Source organism: Nicotiana tabacum, chromosome 16 (assembly GCF_000715075.1).
Source record: "Nicotiana tabacum cultivar K326 chromosome 16, ASM71507v2, whole genome shotgun sequence".
Lineage (NCBI taxonomy): Eukaryota > Viridiplantae > Streptophyta > Magnoliopsida > Solanales > Solanaceae > Nicotiana > Nicotiana tabacum.
In genome coordinates this window covers 11,969,232-11,987,689 of record NC_134095.1, presented here as the reverse complement: position 1 = coordinate 11,987,689, position 18,458 = coordinate 11,969,232, and the positions used below count along the sequence as shown (strand labels likewise).

Genomic DNA, 18,458 nt, shown 5'->3' with positions numbered 1-18,458 from the left:
TCAAAAAAGTTTTACTTTTTTTCGAAATCAGCGTTTGTTCATAAAATTGTTAATTTTCACTTGAAAATGCATTTTGGAAATTTTTGAAAATTTAAAAAATTGCAAAAAACTATTTTTTAAAATTTTCACTCGCAAAACTTCAAAAACAACTCAAACTGAAATTTATGTCCAAATACAACTCTAAATTCAAATACCATTTTCACTTGAAAAACAATTTCACCATTTTTTCGAGTTTTACAATTCTTATGTCCAAACTCCTACTAAAGATACCAAAAATGAAGTTGAAATTAGAGGAGATGTGTTTACTTTCAACCCCGAACTGGAAAAAACAAAAATAAAATAAAAAAGAAGAAAGACTTCTAGGAAATGTGTTTAGAAGTTCTGGGAAGGGGAGTTACAGAGTACAATATGAGAGTTTTTTTGATTTGAAATTGATTATAATTATATTAACAAATTAACCATGGATCGGATTTGTTGAGTTCAACTTGCTACATTGATGTAATAGTGACTAGTGCCATGTTTATATTAAATCATTAAATGTGGATTTTTTTTTAGTTCAACTTGCAATATTATGGTTGTAGTATGACTACCTCTTAAACCAACCTTATTGTTTTCCAGTTTGAACAAGTCCTAAGGATGATTCTTCTTGAAAGTCAACTTTATCTCCTTGTCTTAGTTCTTGTTCATTTAGGGAATAGTCTATCGTCAATGAAGTGAATGAAAATTATGGAAAATTAGGCTTAACAGAGACAGACGACAAAACATTAAGTGATTTCTTTTTATTTGTTTTAATATAAATGTAAGTAGACAAAGTTATATGATATTTGTATGGGTAGGAAGTAGCATGTATTAATGAAATATTCGAAACGTTATAATAAATGAAAAATAAAAAGTCATGGTCCTTTTCTTAGCTCCTTCACATATGACACAGCAACTGCCAATCAAAAGTCTAACCATACGAAAATGAGGAGTGCTACTACTCATGATGTCTTCTCTTTGCTACTAGTCTATTTCTTATTGATTTATCAAATGGCTAATAACAAGAATGGTGTAAATGGTTCAGTAAATGATGATTGTAACATAATATGGAGGATAGGAGCAATCATTGATCCAATATCCAGGTTGGGTAAAGAGCAAAAGGTAGCCATAGAAATGGCAGTTCATGAATTTAATGGCCAAAATTCCAAATGTTCAGAGTTAGTTTTCGACTTTGCTTATTATTCCCATGGGAGCTCAAGTCCTGCTGCTTCCATTGGTAATGCCCAATAACTCTTTAATTATCTTCATTTTAGGCTTTTTCTCTTTTTCTTTATTATCTCTCTCTTACCTTCTTTGATCTTATAGCCTAGCCTGTTTGGCCGAGCTTCTCTTTGGCCAAAAGAGCTTTTTTCAAAGTTAAGGTATTGAGTCAAGCTTTTAAAATAAAAAAATTAGTAAAAACAGTAACAGAGTTTCTGAGAAGCAAGAAAAAAAAAACAATATTCCCAACTTTTAGGAATAAACTACTTTTTTTTTTCTTCTCAAAAAATGCTATTGTTTCCTATCTTTCTTGGATTGTGATGTTAACCCCAGATGACAAAAACACCCAAGAAGCTGAAAATGCTCTATCCTTATGCTTAGTTGTTGTTGCTGTAAATGTTTGTTCAAATACTAATTGCTTCTCAAAAATATTTTTTTAATTAATTAACAAATACAAACTGCTTCTTACCAAAGTATTTTTTTGTAAAAAACTTTCGAGAAAAAATATTTGTCAGAATAAGCCGATTTTAAAAGTTTATTAACAGGCTATTAGAGGCAATGAGGAAAGTTAAGTAAGAAAATATGAAAATCCATCAAATCCTCGCAAGCTCTTACGGAGTTCTTTGGTTTCACATACATATATAGGAAAATGATATTTGTATTTAATTGAGAGCCAAGTGCAGTCTTCCTAATTTTTTGAAGGAAAAAATATTCTATTAGTTTCAAATTGAGTGTTGAATTTTCTTTTTTAGCATGTCAAAGTTTTACTTTTTGTTTTGTTTACTATTTTAATGAACAAAAACATGTTAGACTCTATTGAAAAAGCAATATACATTATACACCTATCTTATTAGACAATTCATTCTGTGATTCTTTTCCTAATAACACGAAAAATCAAAATCATCGAACTTTTTATATATCCTCTTACTACACCATTCGAGAAACTATAAATATTTAAAAGTCATAATAGTACTTTTTTAATATTAATTAGCTATCCTTTCACATCAAAGAAAAAAATTTAATGTGTTTGGACTATCATTAGATTAGTTATTAGATCCTCTAACTACTTCTACAATATATTATTAATCCCATAGACCCTCCCACGCAAGTTATTGGCCTTTGGGTGGAGGCAAAGCTGAATATAGAAAGTACTTAACTGAAGTCACAACTTAAGCGTTTGTCTCATACCATATAATTTTGCCAAAAAGATTAATAATATGCATAAATATTTAGATACAACAACAATAACATACCTAGTATTATCCCACATTGTGGGGTCTTGGGAGTAGTCGCGAAGCCAGAAATTTACTCAAGGGTGTTCAAGCTAAAAATATTCTCCGAGAAAGAGTGTTCAATATATATTATATACTTCTAAAACCTAATATTTTACCTATATACGCAATGTAATTTTTTGACGAAGGGTGGTCAACTTGGGAGGGTAGTGTATATGCAGACCTTACCCAGAGACGGCTCAATCAGTATGGTGACCTAAAGCAAAACTTTATAAGAGGCCTACGATATATCCAATAATTTTTTTTAATATTTTTATCCGAACCGAGAGTTTGAGAAAAACGTGAGGAAGAACAAAAAAAAGATTATGCAACTCAAATTATGCAATACCCTTTTTATTTGGCAGAATAGATAGATGAGCTAGTATGAGCAGAGAAAAAAGAGAATTTGATTTTATAAACAAGAACTGAATTAGCTGAAGATTGAAGAAAGAAAAAATACTGCAAATTTTCTTTTTGGTCACTTGTAGGCTTGACTGGCTCCCAATTAGAATACAGGAGCCTAAAACATTTAATTTATGTGAAGAAAAATAAATGAACTGGAATAGTTTTAATTATTAGATATAAGTGACAAAATTACTACATCTACAAATGATAAAAATTTAGCTATACAATTTTATTTTTTTTAAATAGTAGTACTAATTTTGAGGCCTTAAAGTATTGGGGGCCTAAAGCAAGTGCTTGACTTGCTTTAGGCTTGAGCCGACACTGACCTTACCCCTACCTTGTGAGAATAGGGAGGTTGTTTCCAATAAACCCTCGGCTCAGGAAAGTATAAGCACCACATTAATGAAAATATAGACAAGAAGGGACAGTACCAAAAAGCCATATAAAAGCAGAATAAAAACAACAAGATAGTAAGGTGATCAACAATGAAAGAAAATAACGGTTAGTCATAAAAAACCTACTACCAACAGAAAGCGAGACTGCGTGCCAATACTACTGTTATGAACACTCTTGGCTACCTACTCTACTACCCTAATCCTCGAACTTCATACTTTCCTATCAAGGGTCATGTCCTTGGTCAGCTGAATTTGTGTCATGTCTTGCCTAATCACCTCTCTTCACCTTTTCGTTGACCTACCTCTACCTCTCCGTAGGCCCTCCAATGTCAACCACTCACACCTCCTCACTGGGGCGTCTGTGCTCCTCCTCCCCACATGACCAAACCACCTAAGTCGCACTTCTCACATCTTGTCCTCAATAGGGGTCACACCCACCTTGTCGCGAATAACCTCATTTCTGATCCTATCTAACCTGGTGTCCCCGCACATCCATCTCAACATCCTCATCTCTGCTACTTTCATCTTCTGGATATGAGCGATCATGACTGGCCAACACTCATCCTCATCGACATCATTGGTCTAACCACCACTCTATAGAACTTACCATTAAATTTCGGTAGCACCTTCTTGTCACATAAAATATCGGAAGCGGATCTCCATTTCATCCATCCCGCCCCAATATGATGTGTGACATCTTCATCAATCTCCTCATCCCCCTGAATAATATACCCAAGGTACTTAAAACTACCTCTCCTAGGGATGATCAGCGAGTCCAGCCTCACCTCCCCTTCCCCTACTAGGGTCTCGCCACTAAACTTACACTCCAAGTATTCTGTCTTGGTCCTACTCAACTTGAAATCTTTAGATTCCAGGATCTGCCTCCATACCTCTAATTATGCGTTCACACTATCTCACATCTCGTCAATCAATACAATATCATCTGCAAATAGCATATACCACGACATATCCCCTTGGATGTGGCGCGTTAATACGTTCATCACCAGAGCAAACAAAAAAGGGCGGAGTGCCGACCCCTGATGCAACCCCATCATAACTGGAAAATGGTATGAATCCCCACCCATCATCCTCACTTGAGTCTTTACTCCATCATACATGTCCTTAATCAACCTAACGCAGGCAACATGTACACCTCTAGCCTTCATATCTCCATAAAATCTCCCTCGGAATTTTATCGTACGCCTTTTTTAAGTCGATGAACACCATATGCAAGTCCTTCTTTCTCTCCCTATACTAGATCCATCAATCTCCTAACAAGGTGGATGGCTTCTGTTGTCGAACGCCATGTCATAAATCCAAACTGGTTCTCGGAAATAAACACACTCCTTCTCACCCTTAGCTCTACCACTCTCTCCTAGACTTTCATAGTATGACTAAGCAACTTGATACCCCGATAGTTAATTGCAATTTTGGATATCACCCTTGTTCTTGTATACAGGAACCATCGTGATCCACCTCAACTCTTCGGGCATCTTCTTCGTTCTAAAAATAATAATAAATAACCTAGTGAACCACTCCAAGCCTGCCTTGCTCGCGCTCTTCTTAAACTCCACCGAGATTTCATCCGGCCTGGTCGCTTTGCCCCTGCTCATCTTACGCAGAGCCCCCTCAACTTCATCAACTCGAATCCGCCTACAATACTCAAAGTCACAACGACTCCCGAAGAGTTCCAAATCACCCAGTACAATGTTCCTACATCCCTCCTCGTTCAAGAGACTATGAAAGTAGGTCTGCCATCTCCGACGGATAAGCCTCTCATCCAACAAAACTTTACCTTCTTCGTCCTTGATGCGCTTCACTTGGTCCAAGTCACGCGGCTTTCTTTTTCGCGCCTTGGCTAACATGAACAACCTCTTATCCCCACCTCGAGGCTCGAGTTCCTCATACAAACGACTAAAAGTTGCAGTCTTGGTCGCCGTAACTGCTAGCTTTGCCTCTTTCTTAGCCAACTTATTTACACACAAAAATAAATTGTGATCATTCTAGATCCAATAACTCTAAGTTTTTTACTCCCCTCTAGACGGAGGCGCGTACTTCCAATGCTGTCAGAGGCGGATCCAGGATCATTGAAACCATTATCTTTTTAAAGTTATATGTTCATATCTACTGCTCCCTTCATTTTAATTTATGTGAACCTATTTCCTTTTTAGTGTGTGCCAAAAAGAATGACCTATTTTCTTATTTGGAAACAATTTAATTTTATTCAATGATTTATAGTCACACAAAATATATGTGTCTCATTTTACACCACAAGTTCAAAAGCTCTCTTTTCTTAAACTCAGTCCCCAGTCAAATGAGTTCATATAAATTGAAACAGAGGGAGTATTTTATAATTTTAATAAATTTTTACGTTTAAATTTGTACTCCATGTCGAAAGTTATGGTTTGAATTAAATGGTCGTCAACACACTACATCCACCCCTGAATGCAGCTTTTGTGAACTAACCTTAAAAATTTTGCAGCAACCTATCTTGTCAACAAGAAGCAAGTGCATGCAATTCTTGGACCATTGACACAACAAGAAGCTGTTCTATTTTCTGAATTTGATGAATCCTACAAAGGCATCCCCATTATTTCTTTAAGTCCAACAGCCACATATTCTCCTCAACTAGTTTCACCGAAAGATCCACCTTCATCACTTGTCCAAATCAGTGACGATGTTAAGTCCCAAATGCAATGCATTGCTGCCTTAATTGGCCATTTCAAATGGCGAAAAGTGATAGCTTTATATGAAAGTACTAACAGCTTCTCCAATATGGATTCTGGACTTATCACTCACTTCTCAGATTCCCTTAAAGTTGTTGGCTCTACTGTTGAATATCACTTGGCTTTTCCTCCTTTACTCTCTCTTTCAAATTCAAAATCATTCACTAAAGAAGAGCTGGAGAAGTTAAAAACCAAGAATGTAAAAGTTTTTGTGGTGGTACAGTGTTCTTTAGACTTCGGTTTGGTTCTTTTTGAAATGGCAACAGAAATGGGAATGATGGGTAAAGATTATGTATGGATTATTTCAGACAATATGGCAAGTTTTTTTGACTCTGTTGAACCTTCTGTTTTACTGAATATGCAAGGTGTAATTGGATTTAAGTCGAACGTTGACGACAAAAGTGAGTCTTTTAAACAGTTTAATGCCAAATTCAGGAGAAAGTACAGATCAGAATATCCTGAAGAAGAAGAAGGAAACCCAAGTCCTAGTTTTTATGCACTTAAGGCTTATGATGCAACTTGGGCAACTGCTAAGGCAATGCAAAAGTTAACAAAAAACAATTCAAGTGAACTGGTGAAAACCATTTTGTCCAGTGATTTTGAAGGTTTAAGTGGGAAAGTTAGTTTCAAGAATGGTGTAATTTTCCAAAAGCCAATATTTAAGATCATTAATGTGATTGGCAAAAGCTATAGAGAAGTGTCATTTTGGTCACCAGAGTTTGGTTTTTTTAATGACCTTGTTGAATACAATGGGATGAAGTTGAAAATTGGCAATGGTTTAGGAGGGGATTTGGAGTCAATTTTGTGGCCAGGTGGTCAGCAAAAAGTTCCAAAGGGGTGGACTATAGGTGGCCTAGAAAAACCACTCAAGATTGGAGTACCAGCAAAGGGTGCATTTAATCAGTTTGTGACAGTGAATTTTAATCAAGAAAGGAATGAGACTATAATTGGTGGATTTTCAGTTCATGTTTTTGAAGCAGTTGTGAGACAACTTCCTTACTATTTGCCCTATGTGCTTGTTCCCTTTTATGGTACTTATGATGAAATGGTTGTAGGAGTTTCTAATAAGGTATGTTATATATATGTCTCTTCAACTTATCCACTATATGAATTATCTTAACTTTACTCTTCGTTATACTTTTGTATCACTCATATTCTTGTCGTTTGCAAATTGTCTCATTTGTTCTTGATTTTAACGGAGCTCCAGCATGAGCTGTGTGATCTCCACGTGTAAACATACTCCAATGGAAAATGGTCGAAATTTAAACCATCTACTTTGATTATGGTTTAAAATTACCATCCGTAATACTTCAAGGAGATATGTTAAGGTCATGAATAAATACGAGACCATTTGCTAATAACAATGGTTAAATGGACCCAGTCGTATAATAGAACTCTTAAATTTTTCATCATCAAACAGTAAAGTCAGCTGCCATGACTAAAAGGCCACGGGTTCGAGCCGTGAAAACAGCCTCTTGTAGAAATGCAAGGTAAGACTGTGTACAATAGACCTTTGTGGTCCGGTACTCACTCAGACCTCGCGCATAGCAGGAGCTTAGTGCACCGGGCTGCCCCTTTTTAAACAGTAAAGTCTGCTTCTTGGAGCTCATTGTTGCTAGTGAATTTGTGTTTTAACATCTGCAAATACTTACCAGTTCATGAAATAGAATCTGGATGCAGCAGTAGGTGATACAGAAATAATGGCTGATCGCTATGAGTATGCAGAATTTTCACAACCCTATATTGACTCTGGACTGGTCATGATTGTGACTGAAAGACCAATACTCAAAAAGCCTCGTTTTATTGTTATAAAGGCATTCAAGTTGAAGTTATGGATTCTGCTGGCAGTGATGAGCATGTCCACTGGAGTTGTCATCTGGTTAAATGAATACGTAAATAACAACCCTGACTTCAGTGGTTCTTTCCCTCAGCTTATTGGATCCATGCTTTGGTTTTCAGTCACTGTCCTCTCTTTTTCACAAAGTAAGTTTCACATGTGATCTTTGCCCTAAGTTTCACAAAGTCAGATACATTATTTACTGTCTCTAGCCAATATACATTAATTATACTATACCTATGTTATATAATGAATTACACATATATTATATATTTATCGGTGATTATAGTATAAGCGGTTGGGTGGGCGGCTATTTAAGTTAATTCTTCAATACACAACATTATATATCTCGGGTAAAATAATCAAAAATCTACTCCTCTACTATAGGAAATTTCTTAAAATTACCTTTTGTACTTTAAGGATTCTTGTTGTTGGTAAATTATCTCGTATTTGATCTTGACCCTTTCGGAACACCAACCTGAAGTATAACGGAAGATGATTTTACACCATAGTCAAAACCAGAGGGATAAACTTGGACCAACAAGTACAAGATGATTTGTTAACAGCAATAATACGATGGTTCCAAAGTATGACGGAGAGTAAACTTATTTATATTATGTATGATTCAGAGGTAGCTATTATCAGTATAGAAAGTACAAGGGGGTTGAATTGTTGCCTAATTAAAATTTGGTCTACTAATATAAGTATTAGTTGACTAACCACGAGGCAGAAAGAGTAAAAGCAGTAAAGAGGAATAGTAAGACACATACAATTTATGCTGGCTCGGTACCGTTGTGTTACTTACAAGGGTTCCCTTAAGATCTTTGAATAAAGTTACAAAATTGATGGTTTTTGTGTTTACCACCAACGTACAAAATAAGCACTTGAGTTCTAATCAGTTGGCACAACTTTTTTTTGTACTTTAGATCTCTCTATCTTTTGAGACACTGATAACTCAGAATTACAGTGTTTGAACTAAGAAGTAGACAGATTTGGAATACACTTTTTGTAGTTGCATGATCTTCTTCTTGAGAGAGCAGCCTCTTATACAAGAGAAAAGAGTCATTGAGTCCTTTTCGAAATTGGAGGCACAAGATCTTTAATTAAGAGATTTGACCCAAGAGGTGCATCTTTGAATCTTGCTCTTTGACTGGCCCAGATTCGAATGTGACATTCCTTGTCACAACTGAATTTAAGGAGAGATTAATTTGTAAGCGTGGTCTTCGAAATTGGAGTGACCATGATTGGTAATCTGAATTCCCTTGATTGAGTCAATTTGCTTCTTGATTGATCATTAATGCTGTAACTGAATCTTCATTCTTTACTTGATTGAGGACGAGTCAATCTGCTTCTTGATTGATCATTAATGCAGTAACTGATTCTTTATTCTTCCCTTATTTTGAATCCAGTAGCAATCTTGCTAAGCATCTTCATTCTTTCCTTTTTGTTTGTCCTGAAATTATAACATAAGATGATATTGTCATCATTGAAACTTAAACTTAAAGCTATCAAGTACTTTGGTCAAATTTAAAGGCTTAAAACTTCAATTGTGGGACTCATTGCAGGAGAATCGATCAGAAGCAATCTATCTCGACTTGTGCTAACAACATGGTTATGTGTAGTTGTGGTTATCACAGCTTGCTTTACAGCAGTTCTTTCTTCTATAATGACAGTTCCTAGGCTGGAACCTTCTATACTAGATGTTGATTATCTTATAAGGACCAATGCTGCAGTTGGTTGCAATGGCAATTCATTTATTGTTCGTTATCTGGTGAATTTGCGTTTCAAGCCAGAGAATATCAAGAAAATCAGTTCAATCAGTGACTATCCTGAAGCTTTTAAAAAGGGAGAAATTTCTGCTGCTTTCTTTGTAGCTCCACATGCCAAAGTTTTCCTTTCAAAATACTGCAAAGGTTACACCAAGTCTGGTCCTGTCTTTAAACTTGGTGGATTTGGTTTTGTAAGTTCAGCATTTCACCTTCTTAGCTTTTCAATCTGTTTATCTCCATTTTTAGCGTATTAATTTCACGCCTGTGCATCAAACTTTATCCACTATAACAGTGAAGGCACAAAACTATTTTACATTAAAGTCGGAATTTTACCACTATAACAATATAGTCACTAAGTTATTTGTCACATTAGAGTAAATGAACATCAGTCAATATAATGCCGAAGTCACTGAAATTTACTACTATAACTATAATGGTAATATTTACTGACTTCACTACTATAATGAAAGCACACAACTCTTTCACATTAAAGTTGGAATTTTACCCAATATAATAGTATAATCACTGTGTTATTTGTCACATTAGAGCAAATGAACATTACTCATTATAACACCAAAGTCACTGAACTTTATTGCTATAACTATAGTGGTTTATAGTGGGGTTTAGTGATTTATTATTAATATACTTCGGTAGGTAAATATCATTTCTTTTAACGTGACAAAAATAGTTTAGTTACTCTACTGTTATGTGGCCATTGGTGAATTTGATCCTTTATTTGGCCTATAATATTATCTTAAACTAGTGTGACTTCACCATTATAATGAATAAATTTCAGTTCTTTTAATGTGACAAAAATAGTTTAGCAACTTTACTGTCCGGTGGCCATAGGTGAATTTGAGCCCTTATTTCGGCCTATTAAATTCTTAAGCTAGTTTATTTATGATTTCTGATCTTATATTAATCTATCAGGTTTTTCCGAAGGGTTCTCCTTTAGCAGTTGATATCTCAGAAGCTGTTCTTAAAGTTTCACAGAGTGGAGAAATAAATCAACTAGAAGAACAAATGCTTATTTCTTCAAATTGCTCTTCTTCATCAGCTAAGGAACAGGATCCTGGATTAGGACCCGAGTTGTTTTCAGGCCCATTACTGATTTCAGGTGTTATTTGTGGAATTGTACTTTTGATCTCAATTGCTCGTTTAGTCAAAAGGCACTGGCTAATTTTGAGCTCTATAATTGCAAGTAATGCAGCTATGGTTTCTAGATGGGTTTCTCTGGCTTTGACTCAGTGCTATTCAATATTAGGTATTAAATTCTGTAAAGTTAGCAGCCCTGTAATTGATCAAAGATCAAATAATCAACAGAATGGTGAAATCGCAGAGGTATTCTAATGTGCCAAAAGCTGGATTATTGACAACTGCTACTTGTCTAATAATGTAATCTTGTAAATATATGATTTTCAAAATCAACAGTTGTAAATGAGCCAAAGAAATCATTGTGCAAATCTACATTTTAGAGGCTCTACTTTTCTACTAATATTTCATTTATTTGTAGTGAAAGGATGCTTAAAACGCGCATACTATGTGACATTTTAAAACTCACTTATTTACATATTGGGACGTAGAATGTCTTTTTGGCTGAGGAATCAGAGATCTTTCTCCTGCTGCCTAAATCCAATAAGGTTTTGTTAGATAGGAACAAATTGATTAATACTAATAACTCTGATATAGAGTATTACATCTGAAAGAATTAGCTAATGAACACCTGACCTGAAAATTTAAGGTATGCAACGGAATTTGGCCCCTTTTTCGTCTGAATGGGTGCAAATAAAACACATATCATGTGTACTTGTAGTCGATCCGCACGTAATAACACACGTTCAGCGTTAGAATTTTGAGTTTTGTGTTCTAGATTTTAGAGAAGTCAGGTTACTTAATTTTGAATAAATTTTTTATAGGAATTTTTACCTCATATAGCAAAGATTGATACCTTATTTATTTTAAATAAATACCCTTTTAAAAAATTATACTCCATAGCTACTTTTTGATTTTTATAGCAAAATATCTATTTATGGTCACCTCCTACCCTTAAGCCATAAAATACGCTTTGTATTATTTTTCTCTCTCATTCCTTTAGATTTTTCTTCACCCTCTCTCTCTCTCTCAACGCCAATTCTCACACAGCAGAAGATTGAAAGTTTGAAACAGAATCCGTCATGGAAGAAATCGAAAAAGCACCAAAAAGTTCATCGCTATTTCCCATTTTCCCCCAATCTCAAATAGTTGCACCGCCCAAACGTCCCATTCCTCTTTTCTTTGAGATATTCCATTTTGTCTTTTTCTTTCTTTCTTTCGTTTTATTCTTTTCCCCAACTTTTCTTTCTGTCAAGACTTAGATGAAGCCGTGATTTTCTATGTCAAGAGCCAAGATCAAGATGAAGATTTAGTGGTTGAAGAGTCTGTTTAGAAATCAATGTCTTATGTTTCGTATCGAAATCTGACATAGAGTAAATTGGGGCTGACAATGGAGGTTCGAAATCTGTTATCGACGAGACGACATTATGGTTATTCTTGAACAAAGACGACGGAGTTTGGGGCTGAGCAACTTGAAGAGTCTGTTACCTTTTGTTCGTTGTATTTCAATGTATCTCGTTGTATTCTATGTATTTCATTGTATTCATTGTCTTCTTTTTTTATTGTATTTCAATGTATCTCGCTGTATTCTATGTATTTCATTGTATTAATTGTCTCATATATTCCATCAATGTATTTATATATTTTTTTAATTAATATAATTTGTGTATTTTATGTATTCAGATTTATAATTGTGTTTGCTGAGTTATACTAGGAGTCTATTGTGTTAATTGATTTACTTTCTGTTTAAAAACAACTAAATATACCATGAATTGCGGCTATTTACGTTACTGTATTCACAAATACATATCGTGAATACAGTCGAATACAATAATCTGTCTAGCTGTAATCCCTTGTTTCACGTCGTGAATAGAGTCGAATACAATAATTTATCTAGTTGTAATCCTCTGTTTCACGCCGAGAAATGCTAGTGTATTCATGAATACAATAGCTTAAATATATCGAATACACTCTAAAAGAAATCTGAAAACATAACTATAAGAAGTAATATAGTAAATGGTAGCTACAACTAGCTAATAACCACTAAAATATAGTAGTTTCTGGAAGTTTCTCTTATTTATATTATTCAGTAAATTTCTTAATACAAATACCGAGTCGAAGCCAATATTACCGAATTCTACCCAGACCTGTAAAGAGTTAGGAATCTTTACATAAATAACCGAATAAATTTATTATTTACCTTTTCTAACTGGTATATATAAATTATGTGCTGATTATGTATAATTATATAAATATTATACATAAAATTATATTTATATTATATCTCTATCGACTAATTTTAGTTCAAGCGATTAATTCTTCAAAGAGTTAATTAACATCAAGAGACTCTTGTTCCATTATTCCAATGGCCCAAACCTCGTGGCCCAATGGTCATGATTTCTACGAGTTCACACGTGGACGTGCTGGCTACCGTCATAACAATTTAATCACACGTGAGATTGCAGTGCCCATGAATGTTTCAACAAAATCTTTGTAAAAATTGCACGAAGCGTTCTATTTGGTTGCCCCATTTAACCTATACCCATTTTTTAAATTTTTTTAACTTGCACTCACTCTTTAAATAATTTCAGCCCTCTTTCTCCTCCTCCTTCTCTTCCTTTGTTTTCTTCTTCAAATTACAAAACAAATTGGTATTTGTCTTCAGAAGCAACACTGCTTTAGTTATAAGGTAAATTTTTTTTAATTGATCAGTTCGACAGTTGTACTTCTGCTCCAAATTTACAGCAAATTAGTCTTAGGAAAAAGTTTAAGTTACCAGTACGGTTTGTTTTGGATTGCTCACTGTTGGAAAGCGTTTTTGTAAGGCCAATTATTTGTGTGCCCTTTGGAAATATATATATTTCTTGGTATGATTTTTGTGTAATATATATCATACGCCTCTCTATTTATTTTTGTTTGTTTGGGCACCGTTATTCCTTCTTTTGTCTCAGAGGACATATATTGAGCATCTTGTGGCTTTCTTAAACACATAACTTGCTCATTCTAGTCCACTTCAGCTAATAGCCACTAGCTACAACTAAGGCAAAACAACACAAATACAGCTAGAAAATTATAATTGACAAATACAACAAATTAACAAAAACTTCAGCTCTAGAGCTGAAGCTCGCCAGTTACAAAGATAAAAACTTCAGCTCTAGAGCTGAAGTTTCCCAGTTACAACACAAAAAGAGCTGAAGTTTCCCAGTTACAACACAAGCTAAAGTTCTCCAGTTACAAAACAAAAACTTCAGCTCTAGAGCTGAACTTCAGGCCCGGCTACTAGAATACTAAAGTTTTGCGTGATTGCCTTTGCTACTTCAGCCCCGTGTGCTGAAGTTATGCGAAAAAAGCGGGTACGCTTGCAATTTTTTTTGCAAAGCGGGAACAAGTTAAAATGTGACACAAAAAGCGGGTATAGATACTGTCACGACCCAAATCGGAGGGCTGCGACGGGCACCCGGTGCCTTACTCAACCGAGTACCAACGTAACATATCTTTCTTATCATACTATCATGAGTAAATGAGCCAGAAAACCCGTCATGAGATAACAAGAATAAAATATAAGGGAATACTCAACATATGAAGACCCAACATGATATACAAACTTATATATGTGACATACGGGCCTATAAGGCCGACATGACCATTTGTAAACTCAAAACATAGTCCGACAAGGCCATACAAGTATCCATACACCTGACATCTGTCTACAAACCTCTAAGAGTACATAAAATCATAAAGGTCGGGATAGGGCCCCGCCATACCAATCAATACATATCCAAAGCATACTGACAAAATAGGCAACTCCGGAGCAAGTGGAGTGCACTAACACCTTCACTGAGCTGATAGCCTACTAGGAGGACTGTCAACCTATCAATCGGGACCTGCGGGCATGAAACGCAGCGTCCCCAGGCAAAATGGACGTTAGTACGAATAAAGTACCGAGTATGTAAGGCAGGAAAGCATAAACAAGAATAGTAATGTAAAGAGAGATAGATGAGATGCAACCTGTAACATCTGAGTGCCTCTGGGGGCTCCTGATATGAAATGCATAATACACATATATACATAAACTTTTTAAAAACATTCGCCTCTGTGGGCATCATCATCATCATATCGTACTCGGTAAAAACATACCCGACCATCGTAAGGCTCGGTAGAATCGTACCCGGCCACGTGGAGCTCGGTAAAACCCAACTGATCAGTGGTTGCACAATAGGTGTCATACCCGGTCGACTATAGCGCGGCTCGGTAGAGTAAAATAGATACATATATATAATGCATGCTCGACTCATGGAATCACGTTCTAAACCTTTCGGAGTGACGTAAGGTCGTTGCACCTAACATTATTGACATCATACCATCAATATGAATTTCACTAGGACTCAAGGATCATACATACTTTCTTAGAATAACTTTGTACGGAAATAACAACATGAACAACCTTAGTTGCTAGGAGTAGATTCATTATGAAATAGCGTATCGTTTATGTTTATTTCATTTTAGATCATGCCAAAAGAAAGAAGAAAGTGCCTTAACATACCTAAAACTCGTTGAGTCCTTAATCCCTTCCAAGAAACTCTTCAAACAAGTCAACTCAATCTATCATAGTATAAGGAGATTCAAAATCAGTGCTGAGCAAAGGCTAAGTCTATAACTTAAGCTAGTAGCTTGTTTACGTAAATGTGGGCAGCATCTCCCTTGTAACAAGGGCCTCCACCAATACCATATACCAACAACAACAATCAGATAAATCCATCAACATATAAATGTCAATAACAAGATACCATATAACAACAACAAGTCACAACTACTTCACGACGAGCGGCAAGCTCCAATTGGAATCTGTATAACCCATATCACTCCTTATAGACTTCTTAAATTAACTTAAAAGTATCATTAACATGATAATTAAGTCATTCATCAATGATTCCATTCTTATACCATATATTTATAACAAAGGAAGCAATCTACAACTCCAACTATCTTCAATTAGTAACTTTATTCGCTACTTCATGTCTACTCCATCCATTTAACTTAATCAATATCAAGATAACCTTAAGCACATGCAAGAACACAATACACATACCTCCTGCAGTAACTTCAAGTCGAAATCCAAGTTATATTCAGCTTACAACAACCCTTAATGGCAATACAACACCATAGAATTGACTTAAGCTAATCCAAGTATTATCTTGTAGTTTATCATCCTAACAACTTAACCAACATACAAGAAAGATTAAGCACAATTAGTAGGCTGTTATACTCACCTTAGACAGCATCAACAACTTGGAATTTCATCCAAATACAGCCCACAACAATCCTCAATGACAACACAACCTCAAAGAGGTATTGTTCTTCACTAGAACTAAGTTTTGATGTTGAAATATGGTGTAATCACTTTGGAATCACTTCAAACCCTTGTGGTATATGTTTAGGAGGGTTAGGAGAAGTTTGGAGACGAACTTTAGTTGAAAAATGAGCAAAAATAGGCGTCCAAATCGTTTATAAATTGAAGTAGGTCAACCACCGCCTAAGTGGGTCCCATTAGGAGCTGCTTGCGCGGTCTCGCGAAAATGCGAATATCTCTCTACTCCGATATCTTATTGACAAACGGTTTAATGTGTTAGAGACTAGACTCGTATATCTTCAATTTGGTAGGTAGAACACCCCATGATTCCAAGTATATTTGGAGAAATGCTCAGATACATTTGACCTAAATTTCAGCAAATTTATGAATGTAACTTGTGATAACCTTTGCCAACTCTTGTTCCACAACTTGCTTTCCTTCAAAATGTAGAAAATGAATATCATACGACTAGCTTCTAAGATTTTAAACCCTCTTGGTACTCGTTATTCATGATCTTAAATATTTATAACCTCCAAGGTAACATGATTAACTTACTTTATTTTCTTCCAAATATAATCTCATTTCCGAGCTTACATCAATGACTTATGACGTACTCTCACGTATGAAAACTTGGGGTGTAACATCATTCCCCCTTTGGAACATTCGTCCTCGAATGTTGACTGATGCGCTTATCAGTTTCATAAACTATGGCTTTTACGAATACTTTAATGCTCATCTTTCCATCTAAGCAACTGTTTTGTGTATAAACCCAAACGTTTGGGCATTTCCCCCTTTTAGGCCTCTTTGTCATGCCATGACATGTGGTCGGAATTCTTGCAACATCGTAACATTTGCTACCTTATGTCATGCAGTATTTATGACTGTGTCTTTGTATGAGCGCCTAGCGACTTGTCTTCTCTTTTTCCTCCATCTTTTAGCCAATCTCTAAGCCTCACTTTATGAACATATACAGAATTATGACAAGTTGTCCCTCTAGGCATCTATAGGTGTACTGATGTCTTTAGCTTGGTACTTTATCGAACTTAAGACTATTTCTATCTTTTGTTTCATAGCCTTGTATATCTATTCTTATGGATTTACTACATCTAGGTAGGTTATACTATACCATAAAACTTACTTCGGTTTATTATTACTGAGGTTTGCTACCCAACTCTAGGTTACTCTCTCGCTACTTATCCTATATGTATAAATCTAAGTCCTTTAGTGCTTCCTCATTATTATTCATCTTAAGAATAACAAACAAATCTCATCTCGTACTTTGGAACTTGTACCCATCTATTGTTTATTCACCTTAATGTTGATCTATAATCTATCACTGATAAATTGCAACCTCTTACATAATACACTGTCACTAGGGCTCACATCTTATCGGGGAACATCTGAAGTGATTTTCCTGATCCACCCAGGGATAATACTATACTTCAATAACTGTATTTCATTGCATCCCAACACGATTCATCTTATGGGGGTATTCTAATCCCGTGCAATTAATGAAATCCCTTTCTCGTTAAATCGTTACTCAATCAAAGACCTAAGCATCATCCTCTTATCTATCACAATTACACCCTTATTCTACTACCAGGGCAGCATTCCATCTCTTCTAAATGCACCTAATCTCAGACTCCTCTGTGTTCATTCAGGTTGTACCGAGCTTTTTATTACATATGGAAATCATTAGCTCTCTTGTTTTGATGGGTTTAATCCCGAGGACATACATATTCTCGTCACCTTCTCATTCACCTTTTCATATCCTTACTCCTATCTACCTAAAACCTTGTTGCTCTACAATACTTTACCATAGGACCTACACTGATCTATTTATACTACTCACAACCTTCCTTTAACTTGCTAGCACCATAAATTTCCTTTCGTGCCTTCTCAGTTGTCCTTAAATGTAAGCAATTACTTTTGCTGGTCGTTCTATCACTTGTTGCATTAATACTTGGCTTGTCTTTTTGCCCAGGAATACTATAATTTTCTGTACCTCATATGATCTCAAACATCACCTTTGATGGCTTTTTTTTACCATTCATGAGCCATGATAGGTGCCACTTTCTTATGGAGTGTATACAATATTGTAGTGAGCCTGTTGTTACAGGATTATTTACTCTTTAGCTCGCTATGCTTAGGTGGAAACCTTCTTCCTTATTTCCTCAGCTAGTCTTTCATTGTAGTACTTAGGGAGACCTTCTGGGTCTTGTCAAGTTGCGAGCTTGATATATCGTACACCCGAAGGTAATTTTCGTTATTCTTACTCGCCTATAATAATACTTAGTTACATAAATTTATGCCTTTGTGCTCGTAGAGTTACTTCTAAGCTCAAATTTTTATTGTCTCCTTAGTGGCACTCTCT

The 18,458-nt window shown here is 35.5% G+C and overlaps 1 protein-coding gene across 1 annotated transcript; it reads left to right on the top strand.

Annotated features, from left to right (window-relative positions):
* Positions 1 to 963: 963 nt before the first annotated feature.
* On the top strand, positions 964 to 11,088 carry LOC107794359 (glutamate receptor 2.9-like). The gene is made up of 5 exons (XM_016616840.2): positions 964 to 1,255; positions 5,793 to 7,105; positions 7,704 to 8,019; positions 9,439 to 9,833; positions 10,573 to 11,088. Exons 1-5 carry the CDS (start codon positions 964 to 966, stop codon positions 10,990 to 10,992), a joined length of 2,736 nt encoding a protein of 911 aa, XP_016472326.1. The 3' UTR covers positions 10,993 to 11,088.
* Positions 11,089 to 18,458: the final 7,370 nt, after the last annotated feature.

What these genes read in the sequence shown, in the direction of transcription:
- LOC107794359 (XM_016616840.2), top strand. Translation starts at nt 964, where the DNA reads ATGAGGAGTGCTACTACTCATGATGTCTTCTCTTTGCTACTAGTCTAT. An exon ending in TTGTAGGAGTTTCTAATAAG is followed by an intron (nt 7,106 to 7,703) that starts GTATGTTATATA and finishes TTCATGAAATAG; the next exon opens with AATCTGGATGCAGCAGTAGG. An exon ending in TGTCCTCTCTTTTTCACAAA is followed by an intron (nt 8,020 to 9,438) that starts GTAAGTTTCACA and finishes GACTCATTGCAG; the next exon opens with GAGAATCGATCAGAAGCAAT.